Source organism: Trichoderma evansii (assembly GCF_050947405.1).
Source record: "Trichoderma evansii strain SZMC 28006 chromosome Unknown GGI43scaffold_13, whole genome shotgun sequence".
NCBI lineage: Eukaryota > Fungi > Ascomycota > Sordariomycetes > Hypocreales > Hypocreaceae > Trichoderma > Trichoderma evansii.
This window is the reverse complement of record NW_028145193.1, coordinates 8427-27635: the sequence shown is the minus strand read 5'-3', so window position 1 is coordinate 27635 and position 19209 is coordinate 8427. Positions and strand designations below refer to the sequence as shown.

Genomic DNA, 19209 nt, shown 5'->3' with positions numbered 1-19209 from the left:
TCTCCCACCACCCCCCCCCCCCCCCCCCCCCCCCAAGCGTCTGGGAAAGGCGGTAGAGTAACAGTGCGGCGGAGAGTGCAGCCTTCATCGACATGAATATCGATAAAAAAGTGAGGCTCGCGTGGCGAGCATCCACATGTACGGCGACAACCGTACGGAGCATACTGTGGTAAGTTAATTGCGTGACGCCGTGCTCGAGATCGAGCTTCCATTTTGTGGAGAGGGAGGGTAGCGCGAGACTATAGACAGAGCTCTTCGTGTAGCGGTGGTCGTATCGCGAGGCTATGCCTGAGACGGCGACAACGAGACATGACGGAGAGACGAGAACCGTGCTCGAAGGAACAAGCCAATCGAGCGCACTATCTCGTATGGAGAGAATCGCCTCGCAGGTATCGCTGGTGGAGGTGGTAGGAGGATACAGAGTAATCGTAAGGCCAGGAGAAGGGACCAGGATGGAGGAAGAGAGGACTGCGCCGTCGTCCCCGATGTGCGCAGGGAAAAAAGATTCAAGGCTGGGCATGATGGAAGGCGGTTTCAGGCACCGGATTTTGGTGAGACTATGTGAGTGCATCTTGTATATGGCGATCTGCTTTGGACTGGACAGTGCAGCGGCGAAGTATGTACCTGAAGGCGCCACTGTGAATGCCTAAACTAGTGCGAGGCCGTGAAGCAGAACCCGTTGCTGAAGCCGGCCGCTGTGGAGCTCGTATAAAACGATGCTCCCTCCATGGTGTTCGTCTGGTGTGGTGGAGGTCGAAGGGGTATCGAGCTCAATGGCCAGAAGGAATATTCCCTCAAGTCAATACCTTTAGCTCTCCAGGTAAGAATATTGCCAGGGAGTGGTGGCTGAAGAGTGGTGACGAGATTGATTCCATTTGTATCGACCGACCACACATTGGCTACACCAAAGCTGTCGATACAGATGATGAACGGGCCAACGACGATTGCCCTAAGTGCGTCCCACGGTGTGTTTGGGTGCTTGACGAAGTCGGCTGGGAGTAAATGGGCACTGGGGGTTTTTTTAAAACTAGATATCATACCTTGGGCCTGATTGGCTGCTTCGGATTATGAGACTCGGATTCTCCCTCTCGTGGCTGTAAGAGAAGCCTAGCATGTGAATGAAAAACAATTTAAGTAGCCAGCTAGGTGGCTATATTGTTCTTCTGGAGGATATAAAATACAAGAGTTCAGTATACTCTGTGTTTCCCATCACCGTAAATCTCGAGTACCTTGATCAAATATATAATAATTATCCACTAATGCTCAAGATGCAAGCCACATGTTTCTCGCTACTTATATTCTTATTGCAACCGAGAGTCTCCATATACCAATCCTACCGTGTCTGTTAATATAGACGCGTATTCAGTCTCCCAGAATACTGCAGTAGATCGCGCCTACTCAATCCACAGGGTCAGACGGCTATTTCACTACTACACAACATATCACCATTGCGGGACAAACTATTGACATTGCTATTCCAACCTGCATCCAGACGACCACTCCTGAAGCAAATGGCTATGTTCTACCGGGGATCCGTAGTGCCATATGGGGTTACTATCCCATTTTCTCTCTAAAGCAAGTAATAACTTTATTTAATTATATAAAACTATACTAGCCTTAAAATATATTCTTTGCTATACAAGTACTATAAAGCTATTCGAAGGAGGAGGCGGCGAAAAAGCATCTTGAACTCCTGGACGGCCTCCCTACTGACACCCTAATCGCCTACTCAGACGGGTCGCAGGGCGAGACCGGCAACACCGGATGGGGAGCGGTCTCTTTCCACAAGGCAAGAGCTACCAAGGGATGCGGAGGCCTCGCCAACGCGGAGGTTTACGACGCAGAAGCAGTGGGAGCGTGCGAAGCGCTCAAACTTGCCAAGGCCCGCGTCCGCGAGGACCCGGACATCAAAGAGATTATCCTCTTCTTAGACAACTCGGCGGTTGTGGATAGCATTCTTGGCCCCACCCCCGCCTCCTCCCAAGGTGCTTACATGGAACTCAGAAAAATCGTGAAGGGACTCCTCCCAGCTGTCTCCACTAAAGTGGCATGGGTACCTGGATACAAGGACGTGTACGGGAACGAGGTGGCAGACGCGCTTGCAAAGGAAGGATCAGAGCTTCCAGCCCACCAGTCCAAAACCGCTACGATAACCCATATAAAGAGATAGGCTAAGAGGAGGAAGAAGATGCTCCAGGAGCTAGACTAGGACACTAACCGACCCTCGTATTATAAACAATAGCGGATTGACGCCTCCCCTAAACCCCCTGAATTACAAATGCCAAGGCCGATCTTCTACAGGCTGCTAGCGGAGAGATCCGGACACGGAGACTTTGTGGGATACTACGAGAGATTTGGATACAGCACGAGGCCCACCTGCAAGTGCGGCGAGCCCAGGACACAGGGCCATTTTGTCAAGTGCAGAATGGTTCGACCGTTCCTACCAGAGGTCCTGGAAAAGGATGAACTGGCAGGGTACACCCCCTTTACATATCTATTGGGCCTAAACGGCTACAAAGACTTCCAAAAACTAGTGGAGGAGACCAGCCCCTACGGCCCGGCCCCCCAAGACTTAAACTGAAACCTTACTTTTCCTTTGTTTTGAATGACACGTAGCGAACGCAGGCTCTGAACCAGCGGCTCCTACCGTCCTTTTGCCCAGCTGCGGCTTTTTATAACTAGCTTACTTAGTGGACGTTAATAATAAAACAAACAAACAAACAACAAACTATAAAGCTATTAAGCTATACTACTCATTAGTTCCATTTTTAGTAGCTAACTTTGAGAAGTCAGCCTTAAAATTACTAAAACCTCCAAAAGAAATGGGAATATTACTTACTTTTACTGGGCAGGGCACCTATTTTACAATTTTCAATTGCATCCAGGCAGCTCTGAAAATAACAGAATCCCCTGTACAGAAGCTAATAAGTCTGGACATGCACCTGAGCATCTCGAATCATCAGAACTAACTGTCTGCGCAGTCTCAAAAGTATGACCATTGAGCAACAGCGCAAAGCCGCAGCTTGGATCACTAAAGAATTGCGGCCCTTCATTTTCGAATGTGCCCGTACCAGCGCAAAGATTGACTGTTGCATGTTTATTAGGGATATCACAAATGTTTTCCGGTGTACCAATGGTAGCATTAAGAATAAATACGCCGTCACAGGGATCACTTTTCGTACTCAGTTAGCTTACCTTTTGTAGAGACGTCATAGTATAAAATACTTACCAGGATTGAAAGAAATATAATTGTATATTGCCTCTTCAGTTGATGGTGTTGTCATAAGCCCGATACACATTTCCGCTGTATTAGTAGGTGATGATGGAGTGGATGATGTAGATGACAGTTTTGTCGTTGGCGATCCAATACCGCTCATATCACCCAAGCTGCTGAGATAAGATATTACCCCAATTGCAGCGGATTCCAGCTGATCAGTGTTATCTGTTATGGGGCCCCAATTTTCGTCATTGAGGGTGTATATTGGTGCCGTAGTTATGGTGCTTGCAACATCTGTACCACTTACGTCACAACCCACTACAGAAGAACAGGTGGATGTACACGTGTTTGGGGTTGCAGTACAATGTGTCTGACAATCTGAAGTCGTGGAGGTTTCACATTCGCTTGATGATTCCGGGCCTTTCGGCTTGTCTGGATCGTTAGAGTCAGGGAAATCTGCATAGAGGGATTTGATTAGCTGATGCGTGTATCTTTGCCTTGCAGTGGAGGACACTGACCATTCCCACCAGAATCTCCGCAGTCTAATAGACAAGGCACACTACAGAATAATAAACATTTGTGCCCGCACCCAGCTAGGCAAGTTGGTTTAGGAGGTCCATGGATAAAAGTGATGGATGGGAAATGTGGATCCCTCGTTCCTTTGCTGCTCGAGTATGGGAATGGGGGAGGGATAATCGTTCGGGTATTAGTTGGATGGATAACTCCTGAGCTTTTCAAAGGATTGGGATCGTCTGTAATAACAAATGTAGGTGGTAAGATACTGCTAAATGGATAGATTGTAGTGTTTGTCACTGTCGAATTGATTGGTACGTTCCAGACGGGAATTGTAGTCCCTATGATAGGAGGAATAGTCAGGGTAGTGGTTTCGGTTACAGCTGTATAGTAGGAGATGGTTACAGTGCTGGTAATAGTCACGTCAACCGTGGATGAGCCCTTGACTGACGCTGTCACGTCGCTGGTAACGTATGCAGTGGTTGTAGTCCATCCAACTTCTAATGACGTTGTGTACAGTGGAAATGTGATTGTTGTCGTTGTAGATAGAGTTATGAGTGGTAGTACAAGTGTACAAGGTGGAGAACATTGCACTGTCGGCGTTTGTTGACCCCAGATGGTAGGATCAATAAAAACAAAGCCTGATCCATCGCCCTCTCCTCCAGATAGGCTTCCATTATTGCCAAGGTCGCTACCACTGGTGGAAAGGACTAACCAAGCAGCAATCTCACTGGTGTATCCGTTTTTGGTCGTGTCATTGAACAAGATAAAAGAAGGACCACCCTCTGGGGAAATAACCTGAATATTTCCTTTGGTAAAAATGTTATATAACCAAAGTTCTGAAACGAAATTTGTATCAATCATACGCAGTTGGCATGTGTCTGTCGAAGCGCAACCAAGTTGATTGTTCTGAAAGAAAGAATAGAAACCTGCAGAGTATATGAAAACGTTATTCGAACTTATCAATCGAAGGGCCCATGCCGTTTTGCAACTGTCATCGGCACAATCGGCAAATGTCGGATCAGACTCCCATAGGGAGCCCCCAATTGTATAAGGATCTAATGCTGTAGGATTTGGCTGATAATACGGAGTCTCCGTCTGCATATGTCCAAAGAAGATCTGTTACTGGTGTTAATATCTGATATGGTTATATCTTTAGCAGCCCTTACATTTGAAGCATTGGAACACTGATATTGATATAAGACACTATGCTCACTTGCAGTGCCATAAAACCAAGTAGGTCCATTAGACTCAACCAAGATGCCACGCGCACCATATACTGATACATCTGTCTTAACGTTTTCAGGGATACCGTCGTTTCCTTCAGTTGCATCCGCATTTGCAGGATTATCAAGGTCACTTATATGCTATTAGTTGATGCCAAGATCCGTGGACGAGGTGAACTTACTGGTCTGCGACCCATGCCCAGACATTCTCAAAGTATCCGGATGCTGATTTGGTAACATGCAGCATCATCGAGGCGGCCATACACTTTGTGTTCACTGCAGTTGCTCCGGCGGGGCAATCAGCTAGTTGTAGGTCCGATCCGGCAGCTCCACCGACTCTATAGTGCGAGTCTATAAAATGTGTCAGCTAATATTAATAGAATGCTTGTAAGTTATAGAAAACTCCCTACCCCACATGCCAGCAGATCCTTGTGTAGACTCATGAACGTTCCATTCCATGAGAATGCAGCCTGCCGTCGGCCCTCTAACTGTAAACAGCATATCCGAGATCTCAACTATACCAGAATCACCCTCATTACCAACTTTAATAAGAACCTTGGGGCTAGTCTGGTCGTAGAAATAAGCTCCTACTGCAACAATCTGACTCCAGCCGGATCCAGTTATAATAGATCCAACGGGTACTTCAATTGTCCCCTCAGCAAGATATATTCCTGCTGGAAAGAAAATCACAGAGCCAATGTTGCCTGACAGTAATGAGTTTATAGCTGCAGTCTGATCACCTGTTCCATCATTTGATATACCGTAAGCCGTGGCTATTATAGGACTTGAACTTTCATACTGGGGTTTAGATCTTGTGAAATATCGACCCGTGCTAGTCTCTATAAGAGATGCAGGCTTGTTAGGAGATGGGGTAATGAATCCAGTTTTTTTGGAACCAGACCCATCGGAACTGAAATATTGAGGGCCCATTCCCCAGGAATTGAAGTAAAGAGCGCCAGTAGATCCTGGAAGAATAGTTTCGCCGCCAGATACCAGGACAACAGAAGCAGAATTTTCTACAAGCAGATTATCAAGAATGATATCTGGTTCAGGGTCGTGTCCACTTAATGTGATGGCGTATGGAACGCCGTTGAAGTGAGAGTCAACCACGCTGACGGATCCCGTGCCTTGACCGTCTGTGCCGGAGTAGGCGGTGAGATCCAGTGCAATATAGCATGATAACACATAGAGATTCTTCCAGGTGAAGCCCCAATCCCAGATCATAGAAATAGCAGTCAGACAAGAAGTGAACTGTAAGTTGTTCGCCGTAAATTGCTGACTACCAGCTCTAAAGCCGATATTGCCTGCAAGTTGTTAAGTAGTTAGACCTCAAGATGTCGTAAGGAGAATAATTACCTCCTGTAAATGTCAAATCACTCACAAAACCACCGCTTCCGTTCTCCATGAATATTCCAACCGCAGTAGCAGATTGGCCAGCGATTGAAACAGCCATGTTAAAGTCGCAGTTGGTAATGCTTGTGGCCTGTCCGACTTGCCAGTGTACTCCTGTGGGAACATATTGCTGGTCTCCTTCCACATTAGTCCAGTTCATAGCCGTCATGTCAAAGATAAAGTTTCTAATCTGCCGATAAAAGTTGCTTTGATTAATGTACCACTCGGCTCCGTTGCCACCAGGGATGTACAAGTCGGAGTCTACGAGCGCGATTCCCGAGAAGTTGAAAGCTCCCTTAATCGTTGGCTTAGAAGTAGGGTCACCAACCATTTGGGTATAGTAATACATAACCAAAGGCGTTGAGACAAGATAGATACCAGGTGGAAAGTAGACCAAAGCACCAAGAGTGGTTGTTGAGCCGCAGTCTTGGCCACATCTTAGACTAGTATCACTTTTGCTGTAATAAGAAATGGCCCGATTGATGGCCGCAGTGTCATCAGTGGCTCCATCGCCAACGGCGCCAAAGTCTTTAACATTGCGAAAAAACTGATATCCAGATGGGGCAAGAGGCATCTGTCCCGCGGATCCGGCTGTTTCTAGCCAATATCCACTACGTGCCTGCAGTTGCGATACATGAGATGTTTTAGCTGAGTTAGAATTTATACTCTTGGTAGCAGCTTCCAGAGGCCGATGATGGATCAACTCATATAAACTGGCGTTGATTGCGCCAAGTACTGGACCTTTTAAAACACCTTTATCAGGAGCTACTCCATGGATATCATTAATGTTATCAACCATGTATTTTGGAGGAGGCTAAAGACATATCATCATTAATAATAGCTCTTTAGAGGGAAATTATCAAAGCTGTCAACTAGTGGTCTCTGCATACCTGAGGACCCCCGGGAGGGAGAGGCGGCGATGTGCCAACAGGAGCAACTGGAATTGTGACATAACCCAGTATTTGACTAGCCCATAGGACTACGAGAATGAAGCTGAGAACATGGAAAGAAGCCATTACTAAAGTTGAAGAATATAATAGAGTCACATCAGGGCCATTTGGTAATGGAAATGGTTATCAAGGACATAATAAGTATGGAGCAGAGATGGCTTTCAATTCGGAGTAGTAGTACCAAATTAATCCTTCCATTCCTTCCATTCCTTCCGCTCCTTCCATTCCTACAACAAATTTAAAAAAACGGTAATTGAACAAATGATAGGTTCATATGGTTCATATGGTTACATGTGCCCTACCAAGTTTGGTTTAATACAGCCTGAAGTAAAAAACCCCATTATTAGCGGGACAAAAGTGGTAAAACAATCGCCGATAGGCTGCAGAATGCCGCTTTTTCCGATCAGAATCCTATCTCGTGTATGCCAGCCAACATGGGATACGAATAATATATAGTAATGTATAAGCTACAGAGTCGAATATTTGAATATGAAGTGGGCAAAGATGGGCTTCCCATAGCAGCAAAATGCATCCTCAACATGTGCCATTGACCCTAATATTTCCTGCTGTTTGTGTTGCTCAACTTCCCATTTCTACTCTGTTCCAAGTCGATTTTTCGGGTTCTGCAAATGGCGGCTGCATAAATCCAGGCGAGACTGCCTTGAATAATCAGGCGGTAGATAGCCTTACTCTAGCGAATGCAGGAGTAGCGCTTCTTCAAGCCACAAGCGGCAACAATGAAGCAGCCAATAGACTAGTTGATGCTTTTTTCCGCTCACCATCAATTGGATCTCGGAAGCAAATCCAAAGTGGGTAGAAAGTTCGCGAAATCTCTTTTCATTTTGACCATGTTGCTGATTAGTATTTTATTAAGGGAATTTTCAAACAGTAGCCGACTTTATATCTAAAAATACTCTGACTTCAGCTGTGACTGGCGGGAAGCCTTGGCTCTTTTGCGACAGCAATTGGGTTACTCGTGTTGTGAATGGAAATACGCTGACCAAAACCTCGATTGCTTGGGATAAAAATGGACCTGGAAATGAGGTGAAAGATAATAGTGGTAATCCAATGACCATATACCAGGTGTACAAACCCCTTTGGGATAAATTACAATCTGAATTTGGAAAAAAACAGGTCTTCCCAGTGAGTTCAGTTGCTTATTCACAATATGAGAATACATAATCATTGACCAGAGTGGTAGTACTGGTCTAGTCGATATAACTCCTATATCCTGGATCAAACATACAATGGGATTAATAATGGATACTGCAGTGCCGCAGACAGCGTAGGTGTAACACAATCGCAAACACAGCCTCCCTCAGTTACTCTATGCAACAGAGCATATGCTGCCGGGAGCAGAGTTACTATACCGGCGACGGTGAATACTGTTCCTATCGCGACCATCGAAGCAGGAACGCCTAACTCGGCCTCCACACTTGGAGACTTTATTGCCAGTGCTAATCCAGTAACTTTGTATCATGAATTGTTTCATTTACTCTTAGGAACTGGAAATACTCCTGATGCTGCATATCCAGTTGCCGATATGCTGCTTCTGACAACCGACCAAGCCGTCGCAAATCCTGAGACATATGTCGCAACTTCGTATGCTTGGCTTCTTACCACTCAATTGGCTCAAGTAAACGGCCAAGTAAGTTTATTATCACCTCTTGAGAATAAGACTTCTCGCTTTACAGCGAATGTCATAGTTGACTGATTTTAATTAAGCCCGTTGAATTCTTTACGGGCTTTGCTACAGCTGGTTAGAGTGGTACTGGTGGTTATTTTACCTTTAAAGCGCGGAGAAGTAGATAGAGCTACTATGAAGCTGATTCGTAACATTTGAGTAAAGATTTACTATCTGCAACTTTATTTCTTATTTTGAATTTAAATTGCAACTGCATAATGCTACTCATCTAATGTGTATAAATCAGCGACAAAGTCGCTCAGGTAACTGGCTTCTGCCTCGGACTGGTACTTGCGCTCTGGGTCAAGCCGCTCTATCACATCCTCACACCATCTCGCATTCGCTTCCTGTCCTATCCAACGAGCCTCTGCTGCTGCATCTCTTCCTTCACCATTTTTTGCCATAAGAAACACTAGCGCAGGCCCAAAGTCTTCGGTATCAATACGATCAGTTAGGTCTTCCACCGGTATGTGCCCGTATCTATCATCCCCTGGTAGGAAATCGTTTTGTGCAAACCGATACACAGCTTGCACAATCTCAATATCAGATTGGCGCACCGCCAAATGTAATGCCGTATTCCCGGCCTTATTTCGCTTTGTAGCAAAGCAATAGCGTTGAACCCTTTTCGGCCAGTCTGGACAACGACTCCATATCTGGTCAGCAATTTTTTTAATCACAGCGAGACGTCCATTTGCGGCCGCCACGTGCAGAATAGTATCGCCAGTATTATCATTAATGGTGGCGTCTAGCGATGCTAAGGATCCAAGGTGGTAAACCAGGCCCAGCATTGTTAGCGCATTCTCAACATCAGCTGCATTCCCCTCTTCGGCAGCTTTCTGTGCTTTAGCAATCCAGTCAGAGATAGGGACGGGCATGATGCGAAAAAAACGTAGAGGGGAGTAAAGTGGAGGAAAACAAAGCAAAATTTCATATGCAGTGCCTCAGAGATGATTTGCTCCTTGCAGAATGGCTTTGGAAAGGTAGAAATCAAAGCCGGCCCATGAGGTGGATATACCTCAACTGACCCCAGGGGGTACCTGACCTGACTACCTAAATATCCACTTTTTTCATGTTTTTTTTCGACTTGAGCTGACCTAGCCTCTAATGGATCAAAAGACCTGCTCTCAACTTTATAAAAACACTTACTTCTCTTTTTTATTATTTAATTTATAAGATTTTACTGCTTTTTATAAAGCTACAGTTATATTAACTTAATAAAAAACCCCTTTTCTTCTTCTCTTTATTCACTTAATAATATTTATAATTATAATTATTAATATATTACTAATCTATTATAAGATAACTTATCAAGCATCCAAGCAAGTGTAATTAGCATCTAAAAAAATAAAGTTTTACCTACCTAGTATTTCTAGTTAATATACATATAATTGTAAAAAAAGTTTAAAGTATATAAGTACTTTAAAGTATATATTTATAAAAATATAGCGCATACGTACTATGGGTTCGATGTCGGGCAGTACCATGGAAAACACCTTTCCCCGGAAAAAAAATTGCTGCTAGCTGATCGATCAGAAGAGTTCTCCGCCGAACTAGATCAACTACGCAGCCATCTGCCTAACAGTTAACCTATATTGAAAATTTATTTAGGGAATGCCTATTCAGCACCCCAACTCTGTTATCCAGCACCCTAAATTTATATGGAAGGTACAAAAGGATACTTAAGAAGTAATTTACATATACAAATATTTATATAAATGTACTATAAAACTTTTTTAAAAATAAGTACTAGTACTTTGCTAATAATCTGCTTAATTATAAAGCAGTAGTACTTTAATTTTATGTGTACGCACATACTAATATGAAGTACCTCGGGGTGCTGGATAACAGAGTTAGGGTGCTGGATTGGGGTGCTGGATAACAGAGTTGGGGTGCTGAATAGGCATTCCCTTCATTTAATTTTTATATCTAAGGCCCATAGTATTCACTGTTTCTATTTGAGGGAAATAGGAGAAGCTAGTGGCAATATAAAATTATTAAATAAACTGTAGAAGGTCAGTATTATAAAAAGCTATATTTACACTAGCCATCTGATATATTTATTTTCCCTACTTGAAGCCTTTTTGTCTACATCATGTTGAACCAGGCGACCAGTCCACAAGTCGATGGATTTGGAGTGAGCAAACTGAGAAATCGCTATTAACTATGCCGCGAGGTAGGAAGGGGGCATTCAATACTTACTTTGCTCCTATGTAGAAACTTCCATGCGACAATGGGTAGAATAAAAATGGGAATTCCAATATATGCTGCAATAAAATCGGATGACGACCAGAGACCCTTGAGGAATACCGGAAATCCAGTGATAAGAATCATGACAATAGAGCCTATGAGACCTACCCACGCAGCATATGGCTGTAAGGGAGCCTGCCAGGGAAGTGTATCCAGACTGATACCTTGTATACCGAGAGCTCGGCGAAATCGAATGTGGCAGAGGCAGAGTGTAGCCCAAGCAATAAGGCCCGCTACTGTACTCATATTTAATAACCAAGTGAAAGCCTGTGCGGCTCCTCCGTCTCCAAGACCTGTATATCCCGCCCAAGATTAGCATTTCTCAGCCCATTATAAATTCAGATAAGAAAGGTGCAATCAGCTTACTCAGGTATGCCAATGGTCCAAAGAGCCACGAAGTAATAACTGCCACCCATGGAACTCCCTTCTTAGTCGTCCGTCCAAATATCTTAGGCAGCTGGCGATCTGTCACCATAGCCACGATCATCCGAGATCCAACCCAACAATATGAATTACCAGCGGACCATGCTGATAATAGTATGCAAGCATTCACAATGGATGGTAGTATTGGAATGCTTGCTTGTTTAATAGCTATAACCCAGGGAGAGCTGTTCGCATTGCCGGAATCAGAGACCAAGTCATTGTTGCGAGGATCAACAACTAGGCTAATAAGTAACGCTCCAAGAATATAGAAAAAGCCAATGCGGTATGTCACGCTTCGTGCAGCATTTGGTATAGCACGATGGGGGTCAATTGACTCGGCTGCTGCAATAGCCACAGTTTCCACACCTATGAAACTGAAGGCGGCATTGACGAAAGCCGATAAGAATCCAAGGAAATGCCCCGTCGGGCCCTCTATGCCATTGAAGTTGGTCCATGGACCCGGATCACGCCAATATTTGAAACCAATGGTTTCATGATTTGGTCCGCCGCCAGCAGTTATGACGATAGCAACGAGAACGAGACCGAGAAAACACAACACTTTGACAGACCCAAAGACAACTTCTGACTCGCCATAGAAACGAACGCTCATGAGATTGATAACCAGAATCAGTGCAAGCCCGACGGTGATCGTCACGGCAGGAGTAATGTCAGTCCAATACGACACTATCACAGCGGCGGCTGAAACTTCAGAAGCAATAGCGATGGTATAGCAGTACCCATATGAAATGGCAAGGCTGAACCCTACGGATGGGTCAATAAACCGGGTGGCCCAGTGAGGGAAGGATCCAGCAGTTGGTATCTAGCACTGGTCAGCGAGACACAGCCAAGGGCAGAAAAATTATTAGTCAATCTCACAAAGGTAGCAATCTCCGCAATACTCTGCATTACGCACCAGAGCACTACGCCAACGACAATGTACGCCAGCAACAGGCCTGCGGGCCCTGCTTTCGCGTAAGCAGCTCCCGTCCCAATGAAAAGACCCGTCCCAATGCCGCTGCAAAACCCGATCATGGTAACATGGTAATTTTTGAGGCGGCGCTGTACTACGCCATGCTCAAGTTCGTGCATTCCATCAGTCGCTGGTGAAGGGGCTGGTGAAGGGAATTGTAAACTTTCCTGGACTAGGGCAGGATCCTTCGTCGTACCTAGATGACTCCCCATCACAAAGAAAGGTATACCTAGTTGTATAAACCCGTGCCTATACGTAACTGATAAAATCTATTGACTTAATTTATTTTTTTAGGACTTCGGCTGCATATTTCGGTTTGGAGAAAAAGATTTACTTCATGAAGTTGACATCTACATTTTACTGCACAGTTACTTATATTTCGTACAGTGTCAGCACTTACGAAAATACTGTATAGCTAGTAGCTCTATTGTGATTGCGTGATCTGGTGGATTAGTCAAATCACTGTCCTCAGTCAGCAGATGGAATTGGTCTGGGCCTAGGACCGGGTCAATTCAGGCACTTGAGAGGCTATCGGCCAATCATTTGGCGAAGACGGCGCCTAGTTCACTAGTTCAGCAGCGGACAAAGCGCCAATAGGGCATAGTATGGACTACTCAAAAGGAAGCAGGAGAATTTGTGAGAATTGTTAGTTGTTGTGTGATATCTGCAGGTGCTCTCATTTCGCAAGATATACCACCCGCTCAAACTACATATGGTGTTAGATCCTACGTTGTCCTCACCTCAGAGTCACCTCCCCTTCCTCTTTTCCACGTCGGACACTCTGTCGGTACCGTGGCTACGGAACATAATATTTAGAATACCTATCTATGATTTTGATCTCCTGGTTCCCTAGCAACAGTATTGTCTGCCATTTAGCCAATCGGGGGATATAGCCTACGCAGGAGACAGGCACAATAAGTATTTTTATGGCAATAGATATGCGGGTATGATACTTTCGCAAACCGGGCTTGACTTTATCCAGGTATAAGAAAAATTGAAAACAATATCATGCCTGTGTAAAGGCATACCCGGGCCGTGCAGTTTTTATTAAGGCCCACGCAATGAAGTACGAGACCCCACGCGTCTTTTTTTTCCGCTAATATCGTAACTCAACTGGATTGTTGCAACCAGCTCAAGTTACAAAACACGTTCTCCTTGTAGATGGCGGCCTAGGTATATCTCTCTAGAAAAAAAATATATATCAAATTCAAATTTTCCACTCCCCTCTAGTCTTCCGATCTCCTTATCTCCAATCGAAACACCTTTCTTCTATATCAGCGTGATTTTGAAGATATTCCGGTTGATATTCTTCTTATGGCGACATATCGAGTTTTACGTTAAAGGGTTTTGTGATACGAGAACACCGATCTTTCCGAATGGTATCCCTACGTCCGAAATCCCGCAGTTTCGGAAATCGCGGTTCACATTGCTTGAAATGCTGTACAGAAGCACAACGGCATGGTTGTACTGAGCCTTGGTCCTTGCCCAGTCAGGAGAATAGTGGCAACTACGACGAAGCATAATTCTCAGGATGCATTATGATGGGCACTGTGAAAGGATGCAGCTATTAAGGGAGATCTGCAGCTTGCCTTCACGCATTGGGCATATTTCGCCAGAGACGATCCTGCGCGTGGATAAAGCAACAGCTATGAGAAAAGCAGTGGTGGACAAAATGCCAGAATTGACCGACACCTCGTTCCGGATGTCTTACCTATATCCGGGAAACTCTAAGCTTCTTAACGGAGACTCTTCAGAGGATGCACTACGAACTATGTTCGATAGTGAAGTGGCTAAATCGGCATCGTAGGGAGTGAGTATCAGCTGCGCTGAAGTGCGGAAGCCAACTTCTTTGTTCAAAAAATACGGATTAGCCATTGAGATGATGTTTGAGAGAGTATCGTATAGGAGTGATCAGTGATAGTTTTGTACCCCGACGGAACGACATGTACAACACCATTACCAAAATATGAAAAGCTCCTAGCGATACCAAGACCGTGAGCAGCACACCATAGGGAATAGAGCTTATCGATGGGATGAGAGGAACAGAAGCGAGATGGGAGTGGAAGCAGATTGTGGTCGGAGATGTCGTATGGCCAGCTCAGATGGTATATTATGGCGGCGACAGATTTTGTAACTCAGCCAGTATTGCTGTATTACGTAGGTGTACAGCACATTTCGAAATCGCAGTTCCCTTGCAGGCTGAGCTCTCTAACATTTATATGCATCCCTTTACATGCCTATCTTCGTGACTTCTAGCTCCATCCCAAGTAAAAGAAGGGCAACTTATGCAACTACTCTGTACAGTGATAGTTTTGGCTATCAAATTGGAATTCATCCAACATAGATACTTATGGGCCTCATGAATTAGAGACATTTTATTTTGACGAATCAGGATCCATTAAGATCGCCAACTTGCTATTTTAGCATAGAAAACGCCTTGAACTATGCTTTGACAAGATTGCGTACCTACTTGTAGACACTGTGTCAGACAACTGTCAGATCACAAGACGTCAAGCATAACAGCCCCTTGGGTATCGATTGATTGAATAAGAATTATTTGAAAGATACATGCAAGGAAAGCATAATAACGAGTTGTTAACTGAAGTTTTCGGGTAAAGGTCGATGTATCAGCAGAAGATTTGGGTGCATTTGGCTGGAAGTACTGAATAATGCCAAGCCTGGCCCGTGGATTTATATTCTCCGTACTTCGTATCCGGTGAAAATCCGATGAGATACTGCAGTGGCTTAACTTTGACTGAATAGCGGTGTGAATAATAAGAGTTCCAATGCCATACTTGGATGAGAGTTGACGATTCTCAAGGCGCAATAGAAAGTACTATAAGAAGGGCTGGGTATGAAGTAAAATCAGTACTATCCTTATCACTATCTCTAGCTATATCTTCTCCGGCTACACTCACATATTACTTTGACTCTTCTCTCTCAGTCGCCAAATCTCTCTATCACCATGAAGTTGCAAACCGTCTCTGCACTCTCCCTCTTGCTCTCCTCTGCTACGGCAGTACCAACTCCCGTCCCTGCGACATTTAATGTCATGGCACTTCGGTCTGCTAGCCCCATCCACTTTGCTCAAGTTAGTGCTGCCAGGAGCAGTTTGTTTCTTGGCTTGCCTCTTTCAAATGCAACATGCACTGGCGAGTCTAGTGGGTATGCGACGTTCTACATTGCAGATGAGGAGCTGGTTCTGTATTCTTCTGAAGGGGAAATGCAAAAGATTTTTGTAGATCGATCTGGCATGGGTACGTTCTATTTTTCTTTTAAATTTTACCAATTTTTGGTTATGATGCACTGACTTCTGTTCGTCTCGGCGCCTGGGCAACAGGACAGGGTGTTATGGGTTACATTACGGGGAATCAATCCCTTCCACGAAATGGTGAATCGAAAGGCTGGAGCATTGATAAGGATAAAAATCTATGGTTCAACAACCACAGCTTAGTTGCCTGCCCGAATAGTATTGATAACTCATGGAGCCACTGGCTGGATGTAGGCTTGAGCCAGCCGGGCGGTAACGAAGGTTGCTTGGGAATAACCGCACGGACTTTGGAGAATGAAGAGCCGGTAAGCTGCCTTTATACGCAGTGAGAGCGGCGGCTGGAGGGGCGACTTCATTGAGAGAGGCAGGATCGTAGGAGGCTGGAGTGGCGATCATAATTTGAATTCGATTTGACATACCAGTGAATCTATCTTTTGGTATAGAAGATGTAATAGGGGCGAGAGTTAGTCAATTGTTTGTTTGTTTATTTGTGAATTTTATAATTAATGTCCACAAAGTAAACTAGTTATATAAATTCTCGTTAGGATAGGAGGATAAATTTAAGGAATATATTCTGCGCTTTTATTATTACTATTTTATTATTATCAGTTTAAATTTACTATTGTTTCTATAAACTAGGCAAAGAAATAATGCACGAACAAAAAGTATCTATTATATGACATAGGTATAAAACAAATGACCCGAAGTACACTGCAGTACTGAATTAGTAAGAGAGCGTATTTATATGTTTTGCCAATGTTTTGATGGGCTTTATGGATCAACAATCTTCCAGACTAATAAATATTCTTTGAGTCGGATGTGGGTATTTATTCCTTTGTCCGCCATGCTCAGCCTTGGACAGTTGAGATAAGTGACGTGACTCTCCCTAGAAGTAAACATTCGGGCACCAATCGATCGAAGGGGGGCTAAATCTGTCACAATATCAACCAATCTCGCCCTAACTCGAAGCAAAATGCCCCGTTTAGGACATCGAAAATCTCCAAAAGGTTGCCTGAAATGCAAAGAAAGACGGATCAAGGTAGATTGCCACTGCACCCTTGATATGCTTATGGGTCTGGCCTTTCAGTATGATGAGCAGATACCTTATACAGCTTGCATTAAACATGGCATCTATTGCAGCTTAAACGACAAACTCATTGTGGCTGCACGTTCAATACCAGAAAATACGTGCCAGGCGAGCGATTCTTTAGAGTCTCAATCCTCAGTGCTCGGAGAATTGACGAGCGCTCCACCCTCGCAGCTAGACACCCATCATGACTCTTTCCATTCCCCTTGGTATATCGTACCAGCTATCCTGTCTGCCTCATCTTTCTTTTGTATATTTGCGTTATTCGGACATTTTCTTCTTTTCTGTGTGAGTGAACTTACTGAATTTATCGGTAGCCAAGATGGTATCACCACGTCCGTCATGTCATTTCCTACTGCCATAACGTTCTCTATTGATGTCGTAACAAAGGGAAGCTTTTCCCAGCGTATGATTCACGCTGTTTCATGGGAACCATGTCTATACTTGAACATAGACGCTTTCAAGGCCCATGTCAAGTAAGAAATAATAGCGTTGTATCCCATGAACAACGTAAAGAAATGCCTTTACCAAGCCGAGATAAAGGCTTATCACCTATTCAGCACATATTGTGAGCCGCATACACCACTTACCAACAGTGTCCCTCTATTGAGATTGTAGAAGCTGCTGACATTTAAAAGAACATCAATTGACGCTATAATGAATAGGGCACGACAATCTTCTCTCTATCCAATGACGTTTGGCCTTGCGTGCTGCACTGTGGAGATAATGCACATTGTTGGACCTCGATACGACCAGGACCGATTAGGTCTCATGTTTCGTGCATCTCCTCGACAAGCAGATGCTATGATTGTAGCCGGAACATCAACAATAAAATGGTACCTGCATTGCGGCAAGTATATGACCAGATGCCCGAACCTCGCTGGATACTATCTATGGGTAGCTGTGCCAATGGCGATGGCTATTATGACTATAGCTACGGCGTGGTTCGCGGCTGCGAACGTATTATCCCGGTTGGCATTTGTATACCTGGCTGCCCTCCTACTGCGGAAGCATTAATGTTTGGGATCTTTCAATTGCAGCGAAAAATAAGAAACACAAAAACAACCCGCATGTGGTATCGCAAATAGAAGTTAAATGGCAATACGCGCTACACCGTCTGTATTCTTCAGCTTATAGGTTGCCTACGGCAGCATCAGCAATACAAGAAATTTCTTAATGAGAAACAATCTTTCTCCCACGGTCAGATTTTAAATACTTGCATTACTTTTTGTATCTTCTAATGAGTAGAGAGCTGTTGCTATAATAACTAACAATGCAGCAACATTTTATTAGCAGCAATTTTTTAATATATATAGGCGAAAGTAGTCAATAGCTTTTACCAAGGATTAGTATTTATAAACATGACCAAGGAAGAGTATTGCTAAAGAGATTATGTCGACTGTTGATAGGTTGGTATGTAGAAAATTGGAAGTATACTCGAGCAGGGTGTTACGCTGGTTTGTAGAGAGATTGAAGAATGTAAGTACGCTGTATCCACGATTTCGTATGGAAATTTTGCAAAAGCTTGCCATATTGCTTAATATCGTTATATACGAGAGATAAGGTTCTTGTAACGATCCGTTATACCGTTAAGCCAAACAGGGCAAAAGATTAGACCAATAATCACTATTGTAGCAATTACTGTAACGGAACCAGCTATTATAAGGGATTTAACTGTTACGGGGAACCAGGTCGTAACAGTTCTATTAGGAAGCTACAGACTTGCCGGCCCGTCGTGGTATTCCGCTTCTTTTTTATGATGCACCTGCTGACACAAGCAATTTAAGCTTCAGGTAGAAGATATACACTGACCTTCTTGGCCTCAATCGTAGATCGAGATGTGCTCGGCGTTTCGTATCACCTAATATATCTTGTGGAATGCATGCCTCCCTCACGTGCATACAGTGGATTGCCATACCAAAATGAGTTTTTGCCCTTCTATCTAGAAGAGAGGCGATTCCAGATCTGGCAGGTTTCTATTCCTCAGATCTGCGCGGATCGAGATAATTGTGCAGCTAGCCAGATGCACGTTAATCCTGTAGACTTTTACGGTGGACAATGAGCTTCATCGAGCCATTCCTCCTTCGTATCAAGCCACACCCTGCCTCTCAGGCCGCACGGGCCAAAAATTATCGACCTATACTGCGGCTCGCTGCAAAATAACAAGAGAGGGCTGCTGCCTAGGTAGAAGGGCTACTATTGGCACCCGGCTATTATGTCCTTTACCCT

General features: G+C 44.3%; 7 protein-coding genes across 7 annotated transcripts; 3 read left to right on the top strand and 4 right to left on the bottom strand.

Annotated features, from left to right (window-relative positions):
- Positions 1-41: 41 nt before the first annotated feature.
- GGI43DRAFT_407686 (uncharacterized protein) lies at positions 42-1201 on the bottom strand. Its single transcript, XM_083206262.1, has one exon. The coding sequence runs from the start codon at positions 1036-1038 to the stop codon at positions 652-654; it is 387 nt and encodes a 128-aa protein (XP_083059378.1). The 5' UTR covers positions 1039-1201; the 3' UTR covers positions 42-651.
- A 361-nt stretch (positions 1202-1562) lies between these two features.
- Positions 1563-2171, top strand: GGI43DRAFT_407685 (uncharacterized protein; the record flags this gene model as incomplete). The annotated part of the gene is made up of 1 exon (XM_083206261.1): positions 1563-2171. Exon 1 carries the CDS (start codon positions 1994-1996, stop codon positions 2168-2170), a length of 177 nt encoding a protein of 58 aa, XP_083059377.1. The 5' UTR covers positions 1563-1993.
- A 700-nt stretch (positions 2172-2871) lies between these two features.
- GGI43DRAFT_428153 (glycoside hydrolase family 55 protein) lies at positions 2872-7364 on the bottom strand (the record flags this gene model as incomplete). The annotated part of the gene is made up of 10 exons (XM_083208915.1): positions 2872-2910; positions 2971-3086; positions 3230-3535; positions 3593-3673; positions 3736-4849; positions 4900-5089; positions 5139-5307; positions 5367-6260; positions 6313-7162; positions 7239-7364. The coding sequence occupies 10 exons, from the start codon at positions 7362-7364 to the stop codon at positions 2872-2874; spliced, it is 3885 nt and encodes a 1294-aa protein (XP_083059376.1).
- A 448-nt stretch (positions 7365-7812) lies between these two features.
- GGI43DRAFT_428151 (uncharacterized protein) lies at positions 7813-9062 on the top strand (the record flags this gene model as incomplete). Its single annotated transcript, XM_083208914.1, has 4 exons — positions 7813-8107; positions 8173-8441; positions 8500-8946; positions 9024-9062. The coding sequence occupies exons 1-4, from the start codon at positions 7825-7827 to the stop codon at positions 9060-9062; spliced, it is 1038 nt and encodes a 345-aa protein (XP_083059375.1). The 5' UTR covers positions 7813-7824.
- Positions 9063-9148: 86 nt separating this feature from the next.
- Positions 9149-10012, bottom strand: GGI43DRAFT_407682 (ankyrin repeat domain-containing protein). The gene has a single exon (XM_083206260.1). It carries the CDS (start codon positions 9855-9857, stop codon positions 9204-9206), a length of 654 nt encoding a protein of 217 aa, XP_083059374.1. The 5' UTR covers positions 9858-10012; the 3' UTR covers positions 9149-9203.
- Positions 10013-11017: 1005 nt separating this feature from the next.
- Positions 11018-12741, bottom strand: GGI43DRAFT_423500 (amino acid permease/ SLC12A domain-containing protein; the record flags this gene model as incomplete). Its single annotated transcript, XM_083208248.1, has 4 exons — positions 11018-11125; positions 11182-11522; positions 11596-12472; positions 12529-12741. The coding sequence occupies 4 exons, from the start codon at positions 12739-12741 to the stop codon at positions 11018-11020; spliced, it is 1539 nt and encodes a 512-aa protein (XP_083059373.1).
- Positions 12742-17302: 4561 nt separating this feature from the next.
- GGI43DRAFT_423499 (uncharacterized protein) lies at positions 17303-18068 on the top strand (the record flags this gene model as incomplete). Its single annotated transcript, XM_083208247.1, has 4 exons — positions 17303-17315; positions 17458-17548; positions 17619-17790; positions 17847-18068. The coding sequence occupies 4 exons, from the start codon at positions 17303-17305 to the stop codon at positions 18066-18068; spliced, it is 498 nt and encodes a 165-aa protein (XP_083059372.1).
- Positions 18069-19209: the final 1141 nt, after the last annotated feature.

Bases quoted from the DNA above. Each gene is read 5' to 3' on its own strand.
- GGI43DRAFT_407686 (XM_083206262.1), bottom strand. From the start codon at position 1,038: ATGATATCTAGTTTTAAAAAAACCCCCAGTGCCCATTTACTCCCAGCC.
- GGI43DRAFT_407682 (XM_083206260.1), bottom strand. From the start codon at position 9,857: ATGCCCGTCCCTATCTCTGACTGGATTGCTAAAGCACAGAAAGCTGCC.